The sequence below is a fragment of the Myotis daubentonii genome, chromosome 7 (genome assembly GCF_963259705.1).
Source record: "Myotis daubentonii chromosome 7, mMyoDau2.1, whole genome shotgun sequence".
In the NCBI taxonomy this organism is placed as follows: domain Eukaryota; kingdom Metazoa; phylum Chordata; class Mammalia; order Chiroptera; family Vespertilionidae; genus Myotis; species Myotis daubentonii.
Genome location: NC_081846.1, coordinates 82,601,357 through 82,628,391, shown reverse-complemented (window position 1 = coordinate 82,628,391; position 27,035 = coordinate 82,601,357). Strand labels below are relative to the sequence as shown.

The 27,035-nt window shown below is 39.9% G+C and overlaps 1 protein-coding gene across 2 annotated transcripts in view; it reads right to left on the bottom strand.

The window, feature by feature from the left end:
• The window catches only part of DPP10 (dipeptidyl peptidase like 10), a 637,668-nt gene that overhangs the window by 137,211 nt on the left and 473,422 nt on the right, over positions 1-27,035 (bottom strand). For both annotated transcript variants that reach the window (XM_059704650.1, XM_059704651.1), the window contains exons 6-7: positions 16,867-16,919; positions 16,684-16,765 (exon numbers count right to left, since the gene is read on the bottom strand). In XM_059704650.1, coding sequence (XP_059560633.1) covers positions 16,684-16,765; positions 16,867-16,919 — 135 coding nt within the window. The remainder of the gene's footprint in view (positions 1-16,683; positions 16,766-16,866; positions 16,920-27,035) is intronic.

Sequence of the window (27,035 nt, the reverse complement as noted above, 5' to 3'; positions counted from 1 at the left end):
GGATGTCAAGTTATTTCTGACGTGACGTACCTTGGCATTAATGCAGACTACAGTTCCCCTCAGGGAGTTCTCTTCATGCCATTTAATAAAACACAGTAAATCACTAGAGTACTGAACTTTTCCTAATTGGAATTCTTTTCCCTCGGGGTTGTTTAGAATGATTCACATCATACAATAAACAATGTTACAGCCTTATTTTTTTAAGTTTAATTAGACTGCTGATGAAATATGACTTGATATCACCATAGGATACTCTGTATGGTCAAAAGTAAGAATAGTAGATATGCAAAAGATTAGTTGTAATGAAACATAAAGAATCCAATATTTAGGGACTTTCGCTGATTATCATCTCCATTCTTATTCTATTCCAGTGGTTTGCTTAGCAGGAGCTGTCCAACATGTTCAGTGCATTTCATATGCATGACTTAGATTTATGGTTTAAAAATTTGCAATTCTGAAACTTCCATAGTTTTTTCTCCAAAATTTATTATTTAATTTAATGTTAGGAGAAGCATGAGACAAGAGGTACCATAGAAATTGTGGTGGGAAACAAACAGGAGAGCCAAGATATGGTTGTTGTATTTACTTCATTATTAGTAAGTAACTCAAAATTGTTTAAATATAAGTTAAGGAAAATATATGAGTGGTCATGAGCACTAGGACATGGGGGTTATTCTTTCTAGTACAAATCAGCTGACATTTCTGATTTATTTTATTCTTTTTATCTTTTCACATTTGAATGTAATATGCAAATTATAATATTCTCATTTTTTTAAATACAAACAAAAGAGTTAAAGCACGTGACTCCATGTAAGCCTATTCTATTTGTTCCCATATTGAGAACATCACTATAGTCCTGACGATGCCTTTAAATAAAAGTCCAAGCTTTCCCCAGAGATGCAACTACAGAACTCAGCCTGCAGGTCGACCTCTCCAGGAAACTGCCCTGTCACCTCAGAGAGGCCTCGCTTTCAAGGTGAGGCCCCTGTCAGGACCCTCCACTGCCAGGTGTTCCCAGAGGCGGCTATCCTCACCTTCAACAGCGTTTTCTTTGAGTTCCTCCAAATACAGAGATTGTGCCTTTCATGGCCCTGATGAATATCATGTTCCTCACATAGTCAGAATCTGTATACAATGTTGTAATTCATGCTGGATAAACCAACCGAAACATTCTAAATAGGAACAAAGCTACTACCTCCATTCAAAAGAGATACCCGAATTTCAGGCGCCCCATCATTAATATTGGTACTACTTATGGGAAAGTATTGATTTCCATTTTGTTTTTCTAAATGTTGAGGAAAATATTGCAAACCCAGCATAGATAAAAGGTGTTCTCCTATAGCACACAGCAAATGGACAGCTTTCTTTTCTTCTGTTTCTGTTGTTGTTCCTTCGGCTAGAAGCCTGCAACATTTCTACTCACTCTAAATCTCCAGGGCAGGCCTGACCTAGAAACTGTCAGCATCTAAACAGCTTCTATTTCCACATATTGGCACGAGTTACAGCATCTTGTCTGTGCAGCTTCTTTTATTATTTTCTATGAAAAACTCATGCTTGCCATCTGCATAGCTCAGTACACAGTTGCATATGCTACCAGGATTACAGAACTCGAGCTCCTGCCCTCAGAGAGTTTAGAGACCCAGACAGTCAGCAATGTTATGTCAATACATATCTATCAAGTGACTTCTAACAAAGCCAATGCAAACACTTTAAAAGCACTAAGAGTACAGCTAACAGTATGCAAGTTGCTCAGTTTTCTCCTTACATTGAAATATGCAACACTTAACTGGAGCAAAATAATCTCATGTGTGTTTATAAAAAAACAGAATTTCTTTTTATGTCTTTGAAAATCTCTGAATTTAGTTAGAAATGTCATAGTATTCTATTTATGTAACTCTAAGACATCAAGAGGTTTATGGAATTGCCACCTTGTGTGTGATTTTCACACAGTAATGCAAATTATTTTCCTTTAAATTGTAGATTGTAATTACATATGTTTTTTCCCTTTTCTACACATGCATATACATTGTTATAGTATTTTACTTATATGAGACTATACTACCTGTCACATTTACATACATAATATAAATATATACCTGAATACACTGCAAATTTATCAGTCAAAATGATTGAGTATTTAATAGTGTTTTTGTTGTCATTTTTGTTAAATTGAAACATAATTATCGTATTAAAGTTCATCCAATATTTCCAGTCTAAATATTGAATAAAGAAATTATCAGAGCGTCTTGATATTGGTTTTCTTGATGTAAAATTTGAAATGAGATGCAATAGACCATAGGTAAACCTGGTACTAAAATAAGAGGGATTGCTTTTATTTCCTGGAACTAAAACACCAACATTGGATTTTGCTACAGATTACATGAGGTGACCTGTTTCCAATGATCTCCTCTAATGAAGATGAATGAAATTTTTAAAAGTCCAAATTCATTACATGGGAAACAGTCATTATGGCAAACACTTGGGGACGCTCATGGTGTGAATTTTCTGGCTTCGCTCCCTAGCAGTTTTCCCGCACGGGCGAGCTAGCTAGGAATGAGCACCACGCACACCACAGTGAAGGACTGGCTTCAAATAAACCTGACCCTTACTGGCCTCCTTTCTTTTCTGCTTCTAGACAGCTCTGGTATGCTAGGACTCCAAGTCCAAGACTTCCATCCCCAAATGGAAATGTCCGCAGCAGCCAGGTGTGAGTGTGTGTGTGTGTGTGTGTGTGTGTGTGTGTGTATGAGTGAGTGAATGTGCTGTGCATAAGTATACGCATATGTGTATCTTATATTTGATATGCTTAGTTTATATTTCTTGACTATATCTTAATGATAATTAAAATAATTTTATTCTGAAAAACATGTATACATAATGGGATATGAAGTAAGTCATGTTGATTTTTAGTAGGGGACTTGAGATTTCAGTGACATGTTTGAGAAATGCTACCTTAAACACTTACTACAAACCAACAAGGACTCAATTCATATTGGCAAAGTCAATGAAATTGTTCAAATTTCTATTAATGGAAACATAAGCAATTACATCAAGTAAATATAAACTTTCTTAGAGACACTGAACCATTGCCAACCACCTAAGGCTTTAATACAATTTTAATGGAAAAATTTACTAATATTAAAAATGGAGATAATAGGAAATTTTTATAATATTATTTCTACTTCAAGAATTACATAAATATTATACTTTTCTCAAAAATATAGGAAACCAAAGTGTATAAGAGTGATTTTTCCAAACATTTAGATTGTGGTAAGTAAAACACTAGATGTTTTTTAATGTTTTATGCCATTGGAAGAATGGGTGTGATTACTTTATTTTACTCTAAACATGGTGAAAAAATGTTAGCAACAGCAAAGAAGTGTATTTTATGTTGTGTTCTTACCACAAAAAATAAAGAGGGAGGTAGGAAGCTTTTAGAGGCGATGGGATGTTTGTGGCACTGAATGAAGCGATGTTTCCACATCACATTAGTTTTATACATTGAATGTCTATAGTCTCTTGTCTGTATTCAATGCAAAGTACAGCCTTTTTTACATATCAATCTTGTATTTGTACTCAATAAAGCGGTTTAAAGACTTAAGAGTATAAAATGATTATTTTTTGCAAAATAGTGTAGAAATAAACTTATATAATATTTTTATAATTTAATTTACTTGAATGAATATTTATGAGACAATTTTTATTGTTGGACTGCAATAAAATTTTAGATCTGAGTTTAAAACTTGATTTATTTATGTCTTAAATATATAGTTATTTATCAATTCAGTTATAGATTAAAATATCAGCCTTTATACCTAGCTCTCTGACTCTGGAGTCAATTGCTTAAGTCTGGAATGAACTCTTCTACCAGACTTATTTTTTCCATGCTTGACTTCTTTTCAAATGATACCATCCTCAAAACCTTCTTTGGTAGCCCATTACCCACAGAAATAATAATGAGTCTTTCATTAATTTCTCAATGCAACCAAATACTTATTAAAACTCTGTTTTGCCTTGTGTGAAATACAGTCGATGAATACAAATGAGGAAGAGGTGAAGGAGGAGGGAAAGACAGAGGGAGGGGAGAGACATTGAGATATTTAGCATGTTCTGGATATGTCTGCACTGGAAATGACTGTTGGTCAATGGTGGAAGATAGCATGTAAATAATAACAAAATATTAGATAATTTGAGATAAAATAGAAGAATATTAGAATGTGAGAAATGTTGGGGGAAAACTATCAGCAGAGGAAGGAAATTTATTTGACAGAGTTCTGATGAAAACAATGGCTGGGTATGCAAAGGAAATGACTGAGAGACACAAAGGAACAGTGTGTCATCCTCTGAAAATTACAAACTTTGGTTCAGGTACAGGAAATCTGTGCTGTTGCTCTGTGATGGAGTGGTAGGAACCAGATGATGTGTCATTTTAGTCACATAGTGTGTGTCCCCTCAATGACATTTCCTAACCCATGGGAACCATTAAGAATCTGCATTTTTAACACATATCTTAGCAGGTGCTGTGTGGTTCAGAGTGGCTAGCAATTGGAGAGTGGATATCTATACTAATAAAAGGGTAATATGCTAATTAGACTGGGAGACCTTCCAGGAGACCTTCTGGACATTCTTCTGGACAAAGCCATGGTGGTGGGGCTGAGGTAGAGGCAGTTAGCGGCCAAGAGGGGAGGGCAGTTGTAGGTGATCAGGCTGTTGGGGGGCGGGGCTGTTGGGGATAAGCAGACCAGCACGGGGGCCAGTTGGGGGCAAGCCGGCCATCAGTGGGGGTCAGCTGGAGGTGATCAGGACAGCAGGGGGGCAGTTTGGAGTGAGCAGGCCATCAGGGGGGGCAGTTGGGGGTGATCAGGATGGCGGGGGGCATTTGGGGATTTGGGGGCAAGCAGGCTGGTGGTGGGGGGCAGTTGGGGGCAAGCAGGCTGGCAGGCAGAGTGGTTAGGGGCAATCAGGCAGGCAGGCAGGCAGGTAGGTGAGCGGTTAGGAGCCAACAGTCCTGGATTGCGAGAGGGAAGTCCGACTGCCGGTTTAGGCCCGATCTCTGTAAACCAGCAGTAGGACATCCTTCCAGGGGTCTCAGACTAGAGAGGGTGCAGGCCGGGCTGAGGAACACCACCTCCCCCCCCCCCCCCGTGCACAAATTTCATGCTCCGGGCCACTACTTAGAAAATAAGTTGCTAAAATATTTCAGTGAAAAATGATGAGACTGGATTAAGTGTGCTATTATAGGAAAGAATAGTGGTATTAAATTAGTAACTACAATTTATTGAGCACTTGCAATGCTGTGATGGTTGATGTGTCAATTTGGCTAGGTTATGGTATGACTATTTGGTCAAACACTATTCTTGTTGTTTATAGATGTGATCAATATTTACAATCAATTTATTTTAAGGAAAGAGTAATGGGAGTGATATAAACAGTTGAAGGACTTAGCAGCCAAAATAGGTTTCTAAAAAGGGAATTCTGCCTTAAGATTGCAACATAAACTCTTATCTGAGTTTCCATCCTCCCCCATAATCACGAGACCATTCCTCAAAATCTCTCTCTCCCACTCCTTCCCTCCTTCCCCCACCTGCATCTCCCTCTTCCTTTCCCTCTCTCTCTCTCTCTCTCTCTCTCTATATATATATATATATATATATATATATATAGAGAGAGAGAGAGAGAGAGAGAGAGAGAGAGAGAGAGAAATATAGATATAGATATAGATATAGATATAGATATAGATATAGATATAGATATAGATATAGACATAGACATAGACATAGACATAGACATAGACATAGACATAGACATAGACATAGATATAGATATAGATATAGATATAGATATAGATATATCTCCATACATACTGTTGATTCTGCTTTCTGGAGCATCTAGACTTGTACACATGCTCCAACTCATTTAAATCTCACAAAACTAAGTAGTTATGATTTTATTTCATTTTTAGTCTGGATAAACCTTCCCTAAGTCATAAAACAATTAAGAAAAAAGAAATCTGAACGTAGGCTGAGGTTTTAATGATTCTAGATTTCAAGTTCTAATCACTGAAATGTTTTTCCCTTCTCAAGCTCAGGACTGATGGGGCGTGAGCCTGTGCAGAAGGCCACAGAAGGGCTGGGATGAGCGGGAGCAGCAGGCAGGAGCAGCAGGCGACGTTGAACTGTTTATTTTGGCCCAATCCCTGCAGGCCATGCCGAGGAACCCCACTTGTGCATGAATTTGTGCACCGGGCCTCTAGTATATATATATTATTGTTGATAGTATCACAGATGTCTACCATTTTCCTTCCACCTTATCCCCTTCCTCCATTCCCCTACCCAACTCCCAGGTTTTTACCCCCATATTGCTTGTGTCCATGCATTATGCATACAAGCATATGTTCTTTTTGTTCCCCCAATCCCCCACCAAGGTATGTAAGTCTGGCCCATGCTTCCATACTTCTGGTCTTATTTTGTTGGTCAATTCGTTTTGTTCATTAGATTCCACAAAAAAGTGAAATCATGTGATATTTGTCTTTCTCAGACTAGCTTATTTTACTTAGCATAATAGTCTCCAGGTCCATCTATGCTGTCCCAAAGGGAAAGACATCTCTCTTTTTTAGAGCTGCATAGTATTCCATTGTGTAAATATTCCACAGTTTTTTATCCACTCATATTCTTTTTTTTTTAAATATATTTTATTGATTTTTTACAGAGAGGAAGGGAGAGAGATAGAGAGTTAGAAACATCAATGAGAGAGAAACATCGATCAGCTGCCTCCTGCACATCTACTGGGGATGTGCCCGCAACCCAGGTACATGCCCTTGACCGGAATCGAACCTGGGACCTTTCAGTCCACAAGCCGACCCTCTATCCACTGAGCAAAACCGGTTTTGGCACCACTCATATTCTGATGGTTATTTGGGTTGTTTCTAAGTCTTAGCTATTGTAAATAACACCTTTAAATCTGACTTTTCATTATTATGGTAGAACTATGAATAAGTATTTTAACATGAATTTAAATTAATTAATATCACTATATGAGTTTTCAGATTGTAATACAATGAGCAATTTTGGCCTTTATAAGACCAGTTATTTTTGTAAAGAAAAATAATATAACCTCTTAAACCAGAAGCCTTTTCAATTGAATGACTAATACTTATTTTCTGTTTTAGGTAGGATCCACCTTTCTTTTTATAAAACATTCACTACATCTAACACTTGTCTACTCACTACCTTTTCTAAGTAACACATGTTGTATTGTGTCAGTTTTTCTTCCACAAAGCACCACATGCAAATGCCTTCCCCCACATCAAGTGCTACTGAAACATTCTCCATCCTTTCAATTCTAACTCAGACAGTCTTTTCCATAAATCATGTCAATCTCTTACCTCGTTTGTCTACAGCCAGAAATTTCTTTTGCAGCAAATAAAATTAGAGACTGAAATTAAGGATGAGAAATTATTTGTCCTTGTTTCATAAACACTACAGGACTCTCTAATTATGTTTAATGCAAAACTAATTAAAGTAGTATTGCAAAGACTCATCTCTAATAAAATTATATTGATAAGTCTTCTGATGGCTTCAAATATTGACAAAGCTTGTCATATTCACAGGAAATAGACCATTAGCCATTTGTAAAGATACATCCTTAATTTATATTGATTTTCATTTTTACATGCACACAACAGATAGCCTTGATAAATACGGACTTTATCTCAAAACTTTCCCAAAGACTTTGGAAAATTCCATTACAAAAAACTTAGGCTTAGTTAGATTTTTGTTTTGTTTTGTTTTTATTTTTTACCAAATTAGTGAAACTAAAATTTCTCAAGAAGAAAATATTAAAGTGATAAAATTTCTTAAAAATATATTTGTATCCTAGATAATAAAACCCTAATATGCAAAACCACTGAAAGGCGGAATGACTGGTCGCTATGACATTCACTGACCACTAGGGAGCAGACGCTCAATGCAGGAGCTGCCCCCTGGTGGTCAGTGTGCTCCCACAGGGGGAGCGCTGCTCAGCCAGAAGCCGGGCTCATGGCTGGCGAGCGCAGCAGCGGTGACTGGAGCCTCTCCTGCCTATGCGGCAGGCGGACATCCCCTGAGGGGTCCTGGACTTCAAGAGGGTGCAGGCCGGGCTGAGGGACCTCCCTGCCCAGTGCACAAATGTCGTGCACCAGGCCTCTAGTAATAATAAAAATTAACACCACTGAAATACCATATGCCAGATACTTTTCCAAGTGTTTTGTATTTATATATTATTAAACACCAGACTAGCACTATCAATAAAGTCCTGTTATTGTCACCATTTTAAAGATAATGAAACTAAGGCATTAGAGCTTGAATAATATTTTCAAGGTCAACAGTTACTAAGAAATGGATCCAATCACTTGGAAAATGACTCCCATGAGATCTATGATTTTTATAAACTTCTAGTATATTTTATGATTTTTTCCTCAAATATATCGAAGAGTAAGAAATCAATAATGTAGGAGTAACTAAATAAATTAATGATTTAATAATTCTTTGAGAATATCAAACTATTATTTTGACATAGCTGTAGGTTCTTTTCAGACTTGGAGGATAAGAGAATAATTTCAAACAAATCAAAGTTTCAAAGAATTCCTTAAAGACTTCTCAGTGACACAAACATAAATTTATCTGGAGCTTTCTGGGTTCTGAAATTTTATGTCCATAAATATATTGATTCATGCCTTTGTTATAAAATAGTAAGAAGCTAGGGAAATTCCAGGACAAGAAAAATAGAGAAACTGAGACCTATAGTTAAATAGCAGTTTTTGGCCACCTAGTAAATCCTATCTTCCCTAAACCAAAGACATTTAAGAGTAAATGGTTTGCATTTATCCTCCTCAATCAGAGAATAAATAGCTTAAATCACTCTACTCAGGGAGACAGATAACAGAAATCCAATCAAGTGCCATTTGTATCAACCACACCCAAGGATAGGCAAATTAAAAGAATAAATCTTATTTTGGTACGTCAACATAAAGCTGATGAATATTCTATTGATCCACCTCTAAGAACTCCCTAAATGCCCAGCCTTTAAAGCCCCTGAAAATTAAGATCCTAGCATGCTCTCCTGCAGGGATCCTGCCTGTGCCATTCCCTCCCCCTTCCCTTTCCCCATAGTCACTTATCTCCTAATTTCCAAGGGACTTGCAACCAGGAGAGCAATGGGCAGTGGCAGCTTGTCCTGAGCGAACCCCCAAACCTGTCTACAAGGCCCCTTTTCCTCTAACTTCCCAGTGAGTCAAAGCAGCCCAGACTAGGCTGTTACTCCCTGCCCTTCTTTGTCTCACTGTCCTAATCTTCATATCTAGCAGCTCCTACTGCCACTCTTCAGGAGTGTCATAATGGCATGGATCTAGAAACAATCCTCCTTGGGGTATATACTATACATTGCTTTAAAATTTCTCTATTACAAATGATAAAGGTAAATATACTGTGTATAATCTATGGTATCTGAACTGTTGACTTTGTTTTCACTTTGTCATTGGCTTTTATTCATAATGATTAAATCAACTAGAGGCTCGGTGCATGAAATTCGTGCACTTGGGGGGCGTCGCTCAGCCCAGCCTGCACCCTCTCACAGTTCAGGAGCCCTCAGGGGATGTCCAACGGATGGCTTAAACCCGCTCCCCAGGAAGAACGGGCCTAAGCTGGCAGTTGGACATCCTTAGTGTTGCCGCTGAGGCAAGAGATGCTCCCGCCACCGCCACTGCACTCACCAGCCATGACCTGGCTTCTGGCTGAATGGCACTCCCCCCGTGGGAGTGCATTGACCTGCATTTGAGTATCTGCCCCCTGGTGGTCAGTGTGCATCACAGTGACCGGTCATTCTGTTGTCGGGCTGAAACCAGCTATCTGATATCCCCTGAGGGGTCCCAGATTGCAAGAGAGCACAGGCCAGGCGAAGGGATCCCACCAGTTCATGATTGGGGCCAGGGAGGGACTGTGAGAAGGCTCCAAGGCTGTCCAGTCTGTCTTGCTCAATCCCGATTGGCCGGACCCCAACAGCAAGCTAACTTACCGGTTGGAGTGTCTGCCCCTTGGTGGTCAGTGCACATCATAACGACTGGTTGACCATTTGACTGTTTGACCCCTGGTGGTCAGTGCACATCATAGCAAGTGGTTGAGTGGCCTTAGCATATCATTAGCATATTATGTTTTGATTGGTTGAATGGCTGACTAGATGATTAGACACTTAGCATGTAAGGTTTTTATTATATAGGACTAGAGGCCTGGTGCATGAAATTCGTACACAGGGGAGGGGGTCCCTCAGCCCGGCCTGCACCCTCTCCAATCCAGGACCCTTCAGGTGATGTCTGATTGTGAGAGGGATGTCTGACTGCTGGTTTAGGGCCTAAACCTGCAGTCAGACATCACTCTTGCAATCAGGACCACTGCCTCCTAACCACTCACTTGCCTGCTGCCTGATTGCCCCTAACTGCCTCTGCCTGCTGGCTTGATGCCCCAAACTGCTCCCCTGCTGGCCTGATCACCCCTAACCACCTCTGCCTCCTGCCTGGTCACCCCCTAACTGCTCCCCTGCTGGCCTGGTCACCCCTAACTGCCCTCCCCTGCCAGCCTGATAACCCCTAACTGCTCTCATCTGCCGGCCTGATGGCTCCTAATGGCTTCTGCCTCAGCCCCCACCACAGAGGTGATACCTCTCTGTGGCTTTTTCTGAAAGGATGTCCAGAGGACATCTGGTCTAATTAGTATATTGCCCTTTTATTAGTATAGATTATTCAGCCATTTAGTGTGGATATGATCGTCTGTACATACAGCGTTATATGGGATTTCATTGTGAAGCACAACGATAAGGATGTTTAAGCAGCTTCAGATATAATGTCTGGCACCTTTGTGTACACTTCCCTCCATACTTTTGGTAAGCGTTTGATTTCTCAATGTCCCTTTAGTCTGAATCCATAAAACCATGTTAAGGAAATGGGGGATTAAAAACTAGGGAATAACCATTTATTTTACTGTTGATACTTTTCTATATTATAATTAGTTACTTATTTTAATATTACATTTAAAATTTTCTGTTTGAAGAGTACATTCACCAAGACACAGTGAAAGCTGTTATTGAATGTGGAAAAATACTTGTCCTGCTCCAAAATACTAATCTATTCCAGCTGGCTCTGGAAACATTTCTGAGTGGCAAACTATCATTAAAAAATATAGCTGCCCAGTGTGCTCAGTGGTTTAGCATCAACCCATGAACCAAGAGGTCTCAGGTTAGATTCCGAGTCAGGGCAAATGCGCAGGTTGCAGGCTCCATCCTCGGTTGGGAAAATGCAGAAGGCAGCTAATCAATATTTTGATCTCATCCATGTTTCTATTATCTATCTCTCTCCCTTCCTCTCTCTTTAAAATCAGTAAAAACATTAGAACCATATGCCTAGAGATAACCTGTCAGGGCAATCACTCCTTAACTCTTTTCTACTTTCATGTTCTCCTTTCTGTATCCCAATCTGATAATTTTTTAAATGAAAATAATGTCCATTTAAAACAATTAGAAACTTATGTTTAGAATTTTATTATATAGAATGTAATAAGAATAAAGCCAAGAAGCACAAGCAAATGCCCTCATTTTGCTGCTGATGAAAATGAGGTGCAAAGAGAAAAAATGATTTGGCCACTGTCATATGACCAGTTACTGGAAGAAACCCTGTACCAGGTATATTCACTTCCTGGGTATTTCAGGATCCAGAAGTTGTTACTAATAAAAAGAGCATCATTTAGTAACAGTATATTATTCTACAGCCTTCTTATGATGTGAAATTTCTAGTAGTAGTCCCCTATCTCACCATTTTGCTTAAGAAATTATTTCTTAGATTTATAAAGTAAAATAAAAACGACAATAATATTCATCTTATTAAAATAAACATTTATATTTATCCAATAATTATCTTAATGAAATGGTGGTAAAGATATTTCTATTTTACATATGAGGAAATTGAAACTTAAAAGAAATAAGAAACATAGCTCAGCTCATGAGCTGCTCTTTATGCAGCATTCTAATTTTTAAAATCTAAAAGATTTTAACTTATTTTAAAAGACTCTGCTAAAGGTAAGAGTTAGGGTTAGTCAATCAGAACTATTAAAGGTAAATAGAATAAATATATTAACAAGGGTATCAAGAAACTCAATTTACTAATTTACTAAAAGATTATTTAACATTAAAAAGCCACTCATGCCTTAGTGAATATAGTTCAAATTACATAATGTAAAATTAATAGGATTCTAAAGAAAAAGATCATATACCCACTATCACTGGTAAAAAAAAAAAATCTTAAAAATATAATTATTAAGAGGTCTATACCGAAACCGGTTTGGCTCAGTGGATAGAGCATCGGCTTGCGGACTGAAAGGTCCCAGGTTCGATTTCGGTCAAGGGCATGTACCTGGGTTGCGGGCACATCCCCAGTAGGAGATGTGCAGGAGGTGGCTGATCGATGTTTCTCTCCCATCGATGTTTCTAACTCTCTATCTCTCTCCCTTCCTCTCTGTAAAAAATCAATAAAATATATTTAAAAATATATATATAATTATTAAGAGGTCTAATAGGCATGTATAAAATACTTCCATGTCACATGGAATGCATTTATAAAGCACTGGCCATTTGTTGATTTGTTGATGGTAGCCATTCTGACAGGTGTGAGGTGATACCTCTCTGTTGTTTTAATTTGCATCTCTCTGGTGATTAGTGACTTTGAGCATGTTTTCATATGTCTCTTGGCCATCTGTATGTCCTTTTTGGAGAAGTGTCTATTTATGCACTTTGTTCATTGTTCAGTTAGATTTTTTTACTTCCTTTTGTTAAGTTGTATGAGTTCTTTACATATTTTGGAAATTAGCCCCCTATCAGATGTATAACCCTGGTTACTGCTGGTGGGAATGAAGACTGGTGGAGCCACTGTGGAAAATAGTATGGAGTTAAAAATGCAACCGCCATTTGGCCCAGTGATCCTACTTCTAGAAATATATCCTAAGAAGCCTGAAACACCAATCAGAAATAATACATGTATCCCTATGTTCATAGCAGCATTATTTATAATAGCTAAGATCTGGAAACAGCCCAAGTGCCCATCAGGGATACCAAGACTGTGGAGGTCCACCCTGAGGAGTGAGGGGACCCACTCCCGTACTGGGCTCCCCAGCTCAGGGTTCTAGTCCCAGGAAGAGAAGTCCCCATAATTTCTGGGGGTAAAACCCAGCATGGATTGAGGAGGGAGGCCAAGACTGCTGGAGTCCAGGTGTTCTTCTTAAAGGGCTCATACACAGACTTACTTGGACTCACTTGCTCTGAACTCCAGGATAGGACAGCAGCAGGGACATATGAGAGGAACTGAATTGTTTGTCATCAGGGCAAGAGCTGGAGGACTAGCTTCCTCCCAGACAGAAATACTGGCAGAAGCCATTGTTCCTTTCATGAACCCTCCCCCCACAGAGCCAGCAAATGGGTGCCATATCTGAGATTCCATCAGCCTAACACACACTCTTTGACCCACCCTGGTGACTCCCTAAGGTCCTGCCCTACTCAAATTTCAGGCCCACCCAAGCTGTTTTTAGTAGCTTTTCAATAGGAATGGCCTATCTTGGCTCATGTTTCAGGTTTCCCTAAAATCTTTCAAACAAGCAGCATCTGGTCTCAGTGAGCCCATACCTCTCACTAAGTCACCCAAGTCCTGGCGCTAGTAGCAGCTGGCCTTGGCTCACAGCTTGGCCTTGCCTGGGCACCTCAAAGCCCAGCACACGTAACAACCATCTGCAGATGACTGTGCAGCTCATTCCAGATGGCCTCCGGCAGAATACACACCATGGTGGACCTTGGCCTGCACCTCCTGGGAGGCCCCAGAGCTAGCACACCCAGTGGACAGATTCAGATCACATTGAAGAACCACCATCCAATCACCTCCACAAGCGACATGCTCAAGGGTTTAGCCAGAGGGCATAGAGCCCTGCTGAACTAAATCCTGCTCTGTGTAGTGGGTCTCTACACAGCTGATCCTCCACAGTGGTTGGAGGTTGGTGATCAGTGGTCAGAGCCAATCCTTGTAGTTGATTGCCTGGGTAAATCCCTCCCACTGATGTGCCAAAAGCAATCAAGACTCAACTACAACTGGAGGGTATACAGCTCACACAGGGGATGTACCTCAAGTTCCCAGCTGGGGTGATCAGGGATGCTGTGCCACTGGACCCTACAGGACACCTACTACATTAGATCACACTACCAAACATGAGAGATGGAACAGCTCTGCCTAATAAATAGAAAGAAACACAAGGTGAAAGAACAGAACCAAAATACAGAAAAATAACTAAACAAAATGGAGATAAGCAATCTATAAGATGCAGAGTTCAAAACACTGATTATAAGGATGCTCAAGGAACTTAGTGAGAGCCCCAACATCATAAAAAAGAACCAGTCAGAAATGAAGGATACACTAACTAAAATAAAAATTAATTTATGGGGAATTGACAGTAGAGTAGAGGAAGCTGAGAATCAGATCAGCAATTAAGAATATAAGGAAGCAAAAAACACCCAATAAGAACAACAAAAAGAAAAAAAAAGGTTAAAAAATAATGAGGCTAGTGTAAGGAGCCCCTGGGACAATTTCATGTGTATCAACATTCACATCATGGGGGCACCAGAAGAGGAGAGAGAGAGCAAAGAAATTGAAAACCTATTGAAAAAAATAATGACAGAAAACTTCCCTAACTTGGTAAAGGAATAAACATACAAGTGCAGGAAGCACAGAGAATTCCAAACAAGATGAACTCAAAGATGCCCACATTAGGGCACATTATAATTAAAATGCAAAAGGTTAAAGGCAAACAGAGAATCTTATAAACAACAAGATAAATCAGTTAATTACCTACAAGGGAGCTCTATAAGACTGTCTGATTATTTCTTAATAGAAAATGTGCAGACCTGGAGGGAGTGGCAAGAAATATTCAAAGTGATGAAAAGCAAGGACCTACAACGAAAGTTATTCTACTCAGCAAAGTTATCATTTACTAGTAGAATCAAAGGACAAATAAAGAGCTTCCCAGGCTAGAAAAAGCTACAGAAGTTCATTACCACCAAACCAGTATTATATGAAATGTTAAAGGGTCTTCTGTAAGAACAAGAAAAGAAGATAAAAATATGAACAATGAAATGGCAATAAATACATATCTATCAACAATTGAATCTTCAAATAAAAAGAACAAGCAGAAAAGAAACAGGCTCATAGACACAGAGAACTTTGTGTTGATTGCCAGACTGGAAGGAGGCTAGGGGAATGGACAAAAAATATGAAGTGATTAAGAAGTATAAATTGGTTGTTACAGAATAGTCATGGGGATGTAAAATACAACATAGGGAATATAGTCAGTAATATTCTAATAACTAGGTGTGCTGGGTGAGCGTGGAAATTACTGAGATGATTACATCCTATCTAATAAAAGAGAAAAATGGTAATTGGCGTACGACGATACCCTTTTCATTGACTAATCAGGGCTATATGCAAATTAACTGCCAAATAAGATTGGCAGTTAACTGCCAACAAGATGGCGGTTCATTTGCATATGTAGGCACAATGCAGGGAGGGGAAAGGGAAAGCAGGAAGAAGGCCCCTGCCACTGACAGTGATGAGAAACCCAGGGGGGAGCTAAGAGCTGGGGGGCAGGGTAAAGGCGGCCCTGGGGCCGCCTTTGCCCTGCCCCCCAGCCATGATCAGAGAATCAGGTGCCTTTTCCGCCCTGGCCAGTGATAGCAGGAAGTAGGGGTGGAGCCAGCGATGGGAGCTGGACACGGTTGAAGCTGGCAGTCCCAGGAGCTAGGGGTCCCTTGCCTGGGCCTAAAGCGGAGCCCACGATCGTGGGGCCGCTGCAGCTGCGGGTCCCCGCTGCCCGAGCCGGACGCCTAGGCCAGAGGCGTTAGGCCTGTGCAGGGGCGGAGCTTGCAACCGCGGGGAGCTGGGGGTCCCCTGCCCAGGCCTGACACCTCTGCTGGAGGCCTCAGGCCTGGTCAAGGGGCCGATCCGGTGATTGGTGATTGGAGGGTGATGAGGGTCAACTCCTCTGGCTGAGGCATCAGGCCTGGGTGGGGGGCGGAGCCGGGTATTGGGGGGATATGATGGTCCCCTTGCCCAGGCCTGAAGCCTGGGTCAGAGGCATCAGGCTTGGGCGGGGGGTGGAGCAAGCGATCAGAGGGAGATGGGGGTCCCCTGCCCAGGCATGATTCCTGGGCCAGAGGCCTCAGGCCTGGGCGGGGGCCAGAGCCAGTGATCAGGGGGAGATGGGGGTCCCCTGTCCAAGCCTAACACCTCTGGCGGAGGCGTCAGGCCTGGGCAAGGGGCCGATCCTGCGATTGGAGGGTGATGGGGGTCAATGCCTGAGAGCTCCCAGTATGTGAGAGGGGGCAGGCTGGGCTGAGGGACACTCCCCACACACACACCCAGTGCACAAATTTCGTGCACCGGGCCCCTAGTATTATATAATGTCTGGTAACTGGGGAGTACACTTGAAATGATGTATATCAACTGTAATTGAAAATAAAAAAAATGTTTTAAAAAATAGTCTGTAACCCACTGTAGTGGGTCTGTAAACATTTCCCTAGGCCCTAGGGCCACGGCTGATGATGCTTGGGCATCCCAGTGCCTGTGCTTACCAGCTGCTGCCCTTGGACTCCCCAGGCCGCATACTGCAACACGGAGTTCGCTACTTCTGGAGGGTTTAACTCCCAAACTTCCCTTGAAAAAAGGTAAATATTTTTTACGTGAACAAATTGATATCTACACCAGTAATTTATTTGGACAATTTCTCAGGAAAACCAGAAAATCGAAGAACTTACCTAGTGTGTATGTTGTAAATCACATATGAAGCAGTATACGAATAATGAAAAATCTGAAATTTAAAAAAAAAGAGTTATTGACTATATTTGAAATAAAAGCTCTATCTTAATGTGAATGTGTATATATGTTTTTATTAAATTCCAGGGTAGCCAAGTATTGGTTTTAGAGAGAAATCAAAATGTGACATATTGCAGTTCTGGGGTTCATTACCTTCTCTGAGCCTTACTGCAGTAGCCTTCTAACTTTTATCTGACCATCAGTCGCATTTTCTATTCAGCCCACTCTATACTTAGTATGATTGTGATCAAAATTCTATCTTGTTAAAAATATTTAGTGATTCCTCATCATCTATAAAATAAAGTTCACACTATTCTGTCGATATTTAAGGCTTTTGGTATTTGGAGTCTGCCTGTTTTTCCACCCTTATAATGCACTGCTTCCCTTCATCTAGTCTATATTTCAATTGCATTCGACAAATTCCCCTTGTATATTCTGAACTTTTTCTTTCTAGGCCATCCTACCCTAACTCAGGTGGAAATTTTTCCTCCTCCTATTCCATCTCTCTCACAGATTACTCAGACTCTTGGGACACTCTCACCCTGTAGTGCACATGTTATAACTATTTTAAGTATATGCCTTCTTTTCCCCCAGAATGATGTCAGGTCCAGTTGTGTATTACCTTTACATCCTCCACATTACCTAATACAGAGTCAGGTTTGCATGCAACATGCAACAGTATTTGTTGAGTAATTATTCTGATGGGGAAAATCTCATATAGCTTGAGGTGTTTTTTGTTGGAAACAAAATGTGATACCTCCCCCAACCCCTTCATAGTAATTGTTGAAAATAATATATTAAATAGTTGTTTGCAAGTATGTAACCTTCAAGAGGTGTTAGTACCATCTTATTTAGAACCTTGTTTCTTTTTAATGGCCATCTTCCCAAGGATTACAGAACCTATGATGGGGTGACATCAAATCCCAAAGATGGACCATAGTGGATAATGCAAAGATATTTCTACATTTGGTTCTTAGTAATTAGAAATGATGAAATAGTGGACGACTGAGTAAATGAGAAAAAGGTTAGGGAAAGAGATAATGAATGTATTGTATTTCAGTAAAAATTATTTTTCTCTAAGCTACTTAGTTCTGGTGAACAAAACATTTATCTAGCTATATTAAATTAGATTATTATTTTCAGGTTTTACAGAACTTATACTTTCAGCTTGCAATTGTAAAAGGCTTATTTAACTCCTATAGTGGATGTACATTGTACAAATTGTATAATACTGCCAACTAAAACTCCCTTGAGGTCAATGTGTTATTTATTCTCAGTACAATAATAGCTCCAATTAAACAGGATTTCCACATATTTGGAAAAGCAATACTAGTGTTCTCTTTATAGTGCAATAACAATCCTTCCCCTATTTGTTGTAATACTGTGTATTCCAGTGAAGCTTTCTTCCTTTGGAAATAACTGAACTTTGAGATTGCCTTCACTATAGAGTTGTAGACATAAAAATGATTTTTACTGGTGTCTATTTTGACATTCACATCATATTCTATACAATTCCCTAATGAATACATCTTTGGAGCCTTGAGTTTACTACTATGGCTGATAGGTGAGAAATGTGACCACATCTACACTCATTTTTATCTCAGAAATTTCTGTTGCCAAAGCACACTGTCAAGTGAGCACTTGACCTTCAAAGCAGACACATGTGTACATGGCATTATGGGTAATGTAAACCATTCATCCTATCTGTAAATCATCTAGGACTATACCTGAATTCTAGGCTCACATCCATCTCCAGATAAAAAAATTGCTGTGAATTACTTTTTAGGCAAAGCAGGCTGAAACAATGATTGAGGCAAAACTGGATATAACCATTGAATTTGGTCTCTTGCTGTGATGTTTGTTATAGAGGTAGCTGGCTCTTCTCAATGAATGACTCCAAAGGACATAAATGTCCTCTAAACTATGTGATTTGGAGAGGGAGATATGGAAATCTGCTTCCTGTCTTGTAATTCTTGGCCTGGCACAGCATTGTTTCTCACAGCTGGTGTGTTGAGGTGGGAGACCACAAGAAATAAGTTTACCTGGACTCGCCCCTAAACCCATAACAGGTAGAAGCAATAAGGTGCAGGCTTTTAGGCTCATCTGTAGGTGTCTTACAAAGCCAGCAGTTTTCCATCTACAGATAATTAGAACCCAGTCCTTTACTCCTAGTTTAGAGCTCTTTCTTCTAAATCCACTGCCCTTGGTGTAGTGTGTGTGTGTGTGTATGTGTGTGTGTATGTGTGTGTGTGTGTGTGTGTGTGTGTATAGTCCAGGCAGATCTCAAATACTTCTTCATTTTGTAGCTTTCGTAGTTAAAATAGCCTTCGATGCCCACAACAGAATATAATGAGTTGGGTAGGAGGAATCTTCAGCAGGGTTAGAGGTAGAGGTCTCTCTTTGTTTGTTTGCATAGTGTTGCAGCAATTTTAAAAGAGTTTTTTTCAATGAGAATTGGATTCAGCTTTAGTGATTATCTGTATTAAGGTACACTGGTCTAAATTCATTTTGTGTTAATTTGTATCTCTTTATTTCCTTTTTTTGATATCACTTCCTTTTTTTAATATATTTTATTGATTTTTTTTTTTTTTTTTTTTTTTTTTTTTTTTTTTTTTTTTTTTTTTTTTTTTTTTTTTACAGAGAGGAAGGGAGAGGGAGAGGGATAGAAAGTTAGAAACATCGATGAGAGAGAAACATCAATCAGCCGCCTTCTGCACACTCCCTGTTGGGGATGTGCCCACAAACAAGGTACATGCCCTTGACCAGAATCGAACCCGGGACCCTTCAGTACACAGGCCGATGCTCTATCCACTCAGCCAAACCGGTTAGGGCAGCGCTTCCTTTTTTAACATATCAAGATTTTATCGTCATATAGTACATATGACTCCTTTTCCCCCAATTTACTTACCCTACCCCTCAGCATATGCCCTCACACTCCGGCACATGCCCTCATACCTCCAGTGTCTGCGGCCATTGGTTATGCTTATATGCATGCATACAAGTTCTTTGGTTGATCTCTTACCACCAGCCCTCCCCTGTCTTCCCTCTGAGGTTTGATGGTCTGTTCAATGCTTCTTTGTCTCTGTATCTATTTTTATTCATCAGTTTATGATGCTCTTTATATTCCATAAATGAGTGAGATCATGTGATACTTATCTTTCTCTGACTGCCTTATTTCACTTAGCATAATGCTCTCCAGTTCCATCCATGCTGTTGCAAATGGTAAGAATTTCTTCTGTTGTACAGCAGCGTAGTATTCCATTATGTAGATGTACCAGTTTTCTAATCCACTCATCTGCTGATGGGCACTTAGGCTGTTTGAAGCTAGCCTTGAAATGCCCAATCATTCCATATCATGATGCCAAAAGGTATTTATTGGGAGGTACAGAAAGTATCATAAGATCCTGCAATGCAATCTGATTCACATTACCTCTACAGTTAGGCTGTTTCCAAGTCTTAGCTATGGTAAATTGTGCTGCAGTGAACATAGGGGTGCATATATCCTTTTGATTGGTGTTTCTAGTTTCTTGGGATATATTCCTAGAAGTGGGATCACAGGGTCAAATGGGAGTTCCATTTTTAATTTTTTGAGGAAACTCCGTACTGTTCTCCATAGTGGCTGCGTCAGTCTGCATTTCCACCAGCAGTGCATGAGGGTTCTTTTTTCTCCGCATCCTCCGTCAGCACTTGTCATTTGTTGATTTGTTGATGATAGCCATTCTGACAGGTGTGAGATGCTACCTCATTGTTGTTTTAATTTGCATCTCTCAGATGATTAGTGACTTTGAGCATGTTTTCATATGTCTCTTGGCCTTCTGTATATCCTCTTTTGAAAAGTGTCTATTTAGGTCCTTTGCCCATTTTTTGATTGGATTGTTTATCTTCCTTTTGTTCAGTTGTATGAGTTCCCTGTAAATGTTTGAGATTAAACCCTTATCGGAGATAACATTGGCAAATATGTTCTCCCATGCAGTGGGCTTTCTTGTTGTTTTGTTGATGATTTCTTTTGCTGTGCAGACGCTTTTTATTTTGATGAAGTCCCATTTGTTTATTTTCTCCTTAGTTCCCATTGCCCTAGGAACTGCACTGGTAAAGATATTGCTACAACAAATGTCTGCTATTTTGGTGCCTATGGCTTCTTCTAAGACTTTATGGTTTCCTATCTTACGTTTAAGTCTTTATCCATTTTGAGTTTATTTTTGTGTATGATTCTTTTTGTTACATTCCTCATTTCCTCTTATCCACAGTTCTTCTACAACATTGTCCAGGTAGGTCTTGATTCAAGATGAGAGGATAAAAGTGGAGTCACTAATGTTAGAGACAGTCTTTTTCCTCTACAGTTTGGCTGCTGCATAACAAAAGCCAAACTGAGCACCTGATGAGATCCTTGGGGACATGGACATTTCAGTCAAAAATCACATATTCATCTCATCTTTGCAAGTGATATTCCACTGCTTTTTAGAGTTGGAATAGTTAATGGCTGAGGTAATGGGCATGGGGCAAAACTGAGGTACAATATGTAAAATATTGATCAAGGCTTAGTCTTAGAAGCTGGCCTTGAAATGCCCAATCATTCCATATCATGATGCCAAAAGGTATTTATTGGGAGGTACAGAAAGTATCATAAGATCCTGCAATGCAATCTGATCCACATTACCTCTACATCACTCTGGGATCCCCAAGAAGAGGTTGATTACTAAATGTTAATTACTAAGAATGGTACAATCAATTCTTATTATTTGTTGTAGTCATGTTCTATAACTCATTGTATACACTGAATTATCAAAGACTGAACCATTGCTCCTAAGAGAAATACAGGGTTAGGTTGCTATGAGCCTCTGGTTATAACAGTTTCATCACCCAATCAGCACATAATCTTATTTTATGTAAGTTTCTTTCTGAAGGCACCATATCTAATATTTAGTATTGTTAATTCATTAACATTGAACTCATGGCCAATAGCATAATGACTTATGCCTGAGTGACACTTGTCTAATAGATGTACTTTATCTATAAAGCACATACAGCCCTCTCATAACTAGAAACACTAAACGACATTTCAGCACTATGTTTAGGGGATATTTTAAATAGAAAAACCATCAACAAAAAGCATGCACATGTGAAAAACATGGTACTAATGAGGTCATGTAAAAGACACTTTTCTGTGTGAAAGGTGAAATAAGAAAACGAAAGGCTGCCTTGTATGATCTCAGCTGAGAAAGTGTGCACCATGCCCCTCACATGTCAGCTGCCCAGTACATGTAGATGGCAGAGGATGTATAGTGAGCATTGATTTTTGAGGTTATAAATACATTCTGGAAATTGGGAAAGTTTTGAAATCCAGAATCTGAAAATAATGAAATAACATAAATGTAGCCTGAGCTATTACTGGAAGAAAGAAAAAAAAACAGACATATTTAAGGCCTGCCAGAACTTGAATAAGTATAGATGTTATCCCAAATGGTGGAATTCATGTTGTGTAAAAGAAAATTTGCTTCATTTATCAACTCTTTATTAAGCAACCTCTTTGACACAAACATTGCACTAGTACTATTTTTTAAAAAAGATGTGATAATAAAAATTATCTTTAAAATAGTACAACATATAAAGGAGTATCAGTTGGTAATTTTTATTTACTCTCATGTGTTGTCTGTCAGTTTGTAAACATTTATGGGATACTAATTATGCACAAACTTGTAAGTTAAGTACTTTGCCCAATGAAAAGGCCATCATAAGCGTGACCCCTGTCCCCAAGCAGCTCTTGATGCAGTTGGGGTTGCAAGGTTAAGAAACATTCCATTAGCAGTGGGGCACTCTGGTGAAAGGTCAGAGTTAAATGAGGACTTACAGATTATAACGTATTGGCTTTCCGAGAAGCAATTCATCTTCTTGGCTTCAAGATAGCATCATAAAGAATGTAACAATTGACTTAGGCATCAAAGGGGCTAATAGGGTTGAGAAAAATGCAGCTAGTGTAGTAAATAAGTTTATCCTGCATATAACTAACAATTCTTGACATGAACATTTGCTTTATACCTAACTTTTCTGAGTGCTTTATATATATATATATATATATATATATATATATATATATATATATATATATATATATATATATATATATATATATAATTTGATGTTTAAAGCAACCTAGGAAGATGCTATCATTCATAGTTCATGTGATGGGCTCTGGGAGCACTGAATGTGTGAGTAGGAAATGGAGTTACAATCTGAGCCCATGTCCTTCTGATTACAACTCATAGCATGACTTTCTCTCTCTGTACATCTCTTTCGGGACCTCAGACAGGAAGCATGACTACAGCTTTGCAAAAGATTCATTTCTGACAGACCTATTAAGCCACCATCCAAAGATATATTGACAGAAGTAGGCGTGAATTAATTATGATTACCACAGTTAAAAGAGATTTCATTTTGGAAAGATGACCTAATATATCAGATTAAAAATGTAAATCTTCTCCTTTAGCTGTTTTTCACAATTTTCTTCTTGGAAAATTGGTTATTACCTAAGACATCTATGGACATTCATGTCAAGAAGAGTTATACTTACAAGAAAAAAGAACAGGGTACTTTAGTAATTTATTCTTGTACCAGATGTTTACACTCTGGGTGCCAAACCTTTTTCTGTACTGCAGTTAAACTGCCAAGTGGGTTTAAATGGCGTGTATTTTCACAGCCTGGAGAATAATTAAAGTAGGTTTTATGTTTTGCCATGGACTCAAACAGTTAGAAAAACTAAACTATGAGGAGGCAAGTTTCTGAGCGAATAGCATTTATGAAGGAATATCAGTGAGAGAAAAGACAACAGAGGTAAAGGGCATTTGTTTCTCGGGGAAGTGTTATAAGGGTGTCAGGCTTATAATGAAGTACCTTTTAGGATGAGTGAGCAGTGGTTCTATTGTTTTTAAAAAAAACTTTATTATGTAGTGGAGAACTAGATAGTCAGGCAGGACACTCTGATGTAATAAATGCAATTCACAAAATTACAAGCTCCGGCTCTACAAAAATGTTTTTCAATGCATAAAAAGGGCTTGGTGAACACTTTGGACATTATTGACTGAAACGGAAAATAAAAATGAAAGGGAATTAAAGGTACACTTTATACTTGTCAGTATTTTAATCTACTTTCATTTGTGTTCTCACTTAATGCTCACCATAAATTTGAAGATATTATTCATCCAGAATACACAACTAGTAAAACGGAGACTGGAACCAAGGTCTTACAGATTCCAAACATGTTATCACTGTTTCAATGTGCTTCCTCATGGCAGAACCATGCAGGATTCTTCATCCTATTACTGTCATGGCAGACCGTAAAGATAGGGGCACGAAATATAAATGCTGCTACAGAAAATAAAGTTTGTCTCGCTTAAATTAGCTCTATTTATGCTAAGATCTATATAAAACAAAAGTGAACTCTAAAGAAAAACAACAAAAAAACAAAAAACAACAGACTATCTGGCACAAAACCAATTTAACTCTTCTGTTAGTCTGCAGCCATCACCACATAGAATATAGTAAAGTAATATGTTTACTTTTTCTCTCTTTATTGGGGTCTTGTAGGCTTCCCATTTGGCAAAAAAAAAAAATAATATTGTACTCTGAATTGAATAGTGAATACTGCATTCAAGTCTCAAAAGCAGGCAGACACCAAATATTACCTCGGCATCATTTTTCATGTAGAACTATTGTGTCCAAGGTATAATCTAACCACCCTGCATATTCATGACAGCCAGCACAAGAATATACGTTATTATTGATAACAGGAGACCTCTGAGCTAGCAGAATGAATAATTTTCTGCTGTATCCCTTGTTAAATAAATTAACAATCACCATAGTCAAACCCCCTTCAAGTTGTTCTTAGAATTCAGTAATGTCTAGAATGCAGAATTTCACTTCAAAGAGGCCCCAGAGCATCCTGCTTCCAATAATCCTATCTAATAAAAGAGAAAAATGGTAATTGGCGTACGTCGATACCCTTTTCATTGGCTAATCAGGGCTATATGCAAATTAACTGCCAACTAAGATTGGCAGTTAACTGCCAACAAGATGGCGGTTAATTTGCATATGTAGGCACAATGCAGGGAGGCGAAAGGGAAAGCAGGAAGAGGCCCCCTGCCACTGACAGTGATCGGAAACCCAGGGGGGAGCTAAGAGCCATGATCGGAGAATCAGGTGTCTTTTCTGCCCTGGCCAGTGATAGCAGGAAGTAGGGGTGGAGCCAGCGATGGGAGCTGGGCACAGTCGAAGCTGGCAGTCCCAGGAGCTAGGGGTCCCTAAAGCGAAGCCCATGATCGCGGGGCCACTGCAGCTGTGGGTCCCCACTGCCCGGGCCGGAAACCTAGGCCAGAGGCGTTAGGCCTGGGCAGGGGCGGAGCCTGCAACCGCGGGGAGCTGGGGGTCCCCTGCCCAGGCCTGACACCTCTGCCAGAGGCCTCAGGCCTGGTCAAGGGGCCGATCTGGTGATTGGTGATCGGAGGGTGATGAGGGTCAACTCCTCTGGCTGAGGCATCAGGCCTGGGTGGGGGGCGGAGCCGGGTATTGGTGGGATATGATGGTCCCCTTGCCCAGGCCTGAAGCCTGGGTCAGAGGCGTCAGGCTTGGGCGGGGTGTGGAGCAAGCGATCAGAGGGAGATGGGGGTCCCCTGCCCAGGCATGATTCCTGGGCCAGAGGCCTCAGGCCTGGGCGGGGGCCAGAGGCAGTGTTCGGGGGGAGATGGGGGTCCCCTGTCCAAGCCTGACACCTCTGGCGGAGGCGTCAGGCCTGGGCAAGGGGCCAATCCTGCGATTGGAGGGTGATGGGGGTCAACGCCTGAGGGCTCCCAGTATGTGAGAGGGGGCAGGCTGGGCTGAGGGACACTCCCCCCCCCCCCCCACACACACACCCAGTGCACGAATTTCGTGCACCGGGCCCCTAGTCTATAATAATAAAAGCATAATATGCTAATTAGACCAGAAGTCCTTCCAGACAACCTTCCAGATGAAGCCGTGGCTGCGAGGGAAACCCGAGTCCCTGGTGCCTGCCAGCGGCCGGAGGGAAGCCCGGATGCTGGGTGCCAGAAGGAAGCCAGTGCCGGCAGCTAGGGGAAGGAAGGCCTACTCTTGCACGAATTTCATGCATTGGGCCTCTAGTCCAAATATAACATGTAACCTTCACCATAATATATTGCTGACTGAAGTAACTCATTGGTAATGCCACACTCTGTGAAAAATTTTTCATGTACCAGATTTTTTGCATTAATTATTGAATATGAACTACTTTCACACCAATTGGTGTTAAACTATTTCCTGTGTATCATCATTGGAAGTATCTGGTTTGATACCTGAAAAACATATAAAGGTCTATTGCTACCAGTGATGTAAGTCAGCTATCAATTTTCACTAGAATAAATTGAAACGTAATCTACCTGCATATAAACTAGTTTTCTCTCTAGCGTGTCAATGCAGAAATAAACATATTGCAACAGGACAGAGTGACAGAGGAACTCTCAACCTTAACTTTGGTGCTAGAACTAGAAAGGCAAGGATGAAAATTACTGCTTCCACATAGAGAAATGCACAGGTCCCTGTTAACGGAGCCCAGTAAGTGCCTTAGGAAAGGGCTGCTTCGTTCCACAGTAACTTTGGTGGAACAGTTCTTTCATCATTTCAGTGGGACCAAATCTTACTTTGTTTTCTCAAGCAGATTACTTAAAATGTTTAATTTATTCATCAGGGAAATTGAAAAAGCAAAATATTTTCAATGATTTTGTTATAAAAATGATAGGACAAATCATATAAAAATTATTTAACTATTACATGAAGCTAAACCAAGAGAATGGAGACAGAAAAAAATCAAATTTATTTGAATTACACCTTGTTAATTTCTTTAATAAAACTCTTACTATAGCCAAAACCGGTTTGGCTCAGTGGATAGAGCGTCGGCTTGCGGACTGAAAGGTCCCAGGTTCGATTCCGGTCAAGGGCATGTACCTGGGTTGCGGGCACATCCCCAGTGGGAGATGTGCAGGAGGCAGCTGATCGATGTTTCTCTCTCATCGATGTTTCTAACTCTCTATCTCTCTCCCTTCCTCTCTGTAAAAAATCAATAAAA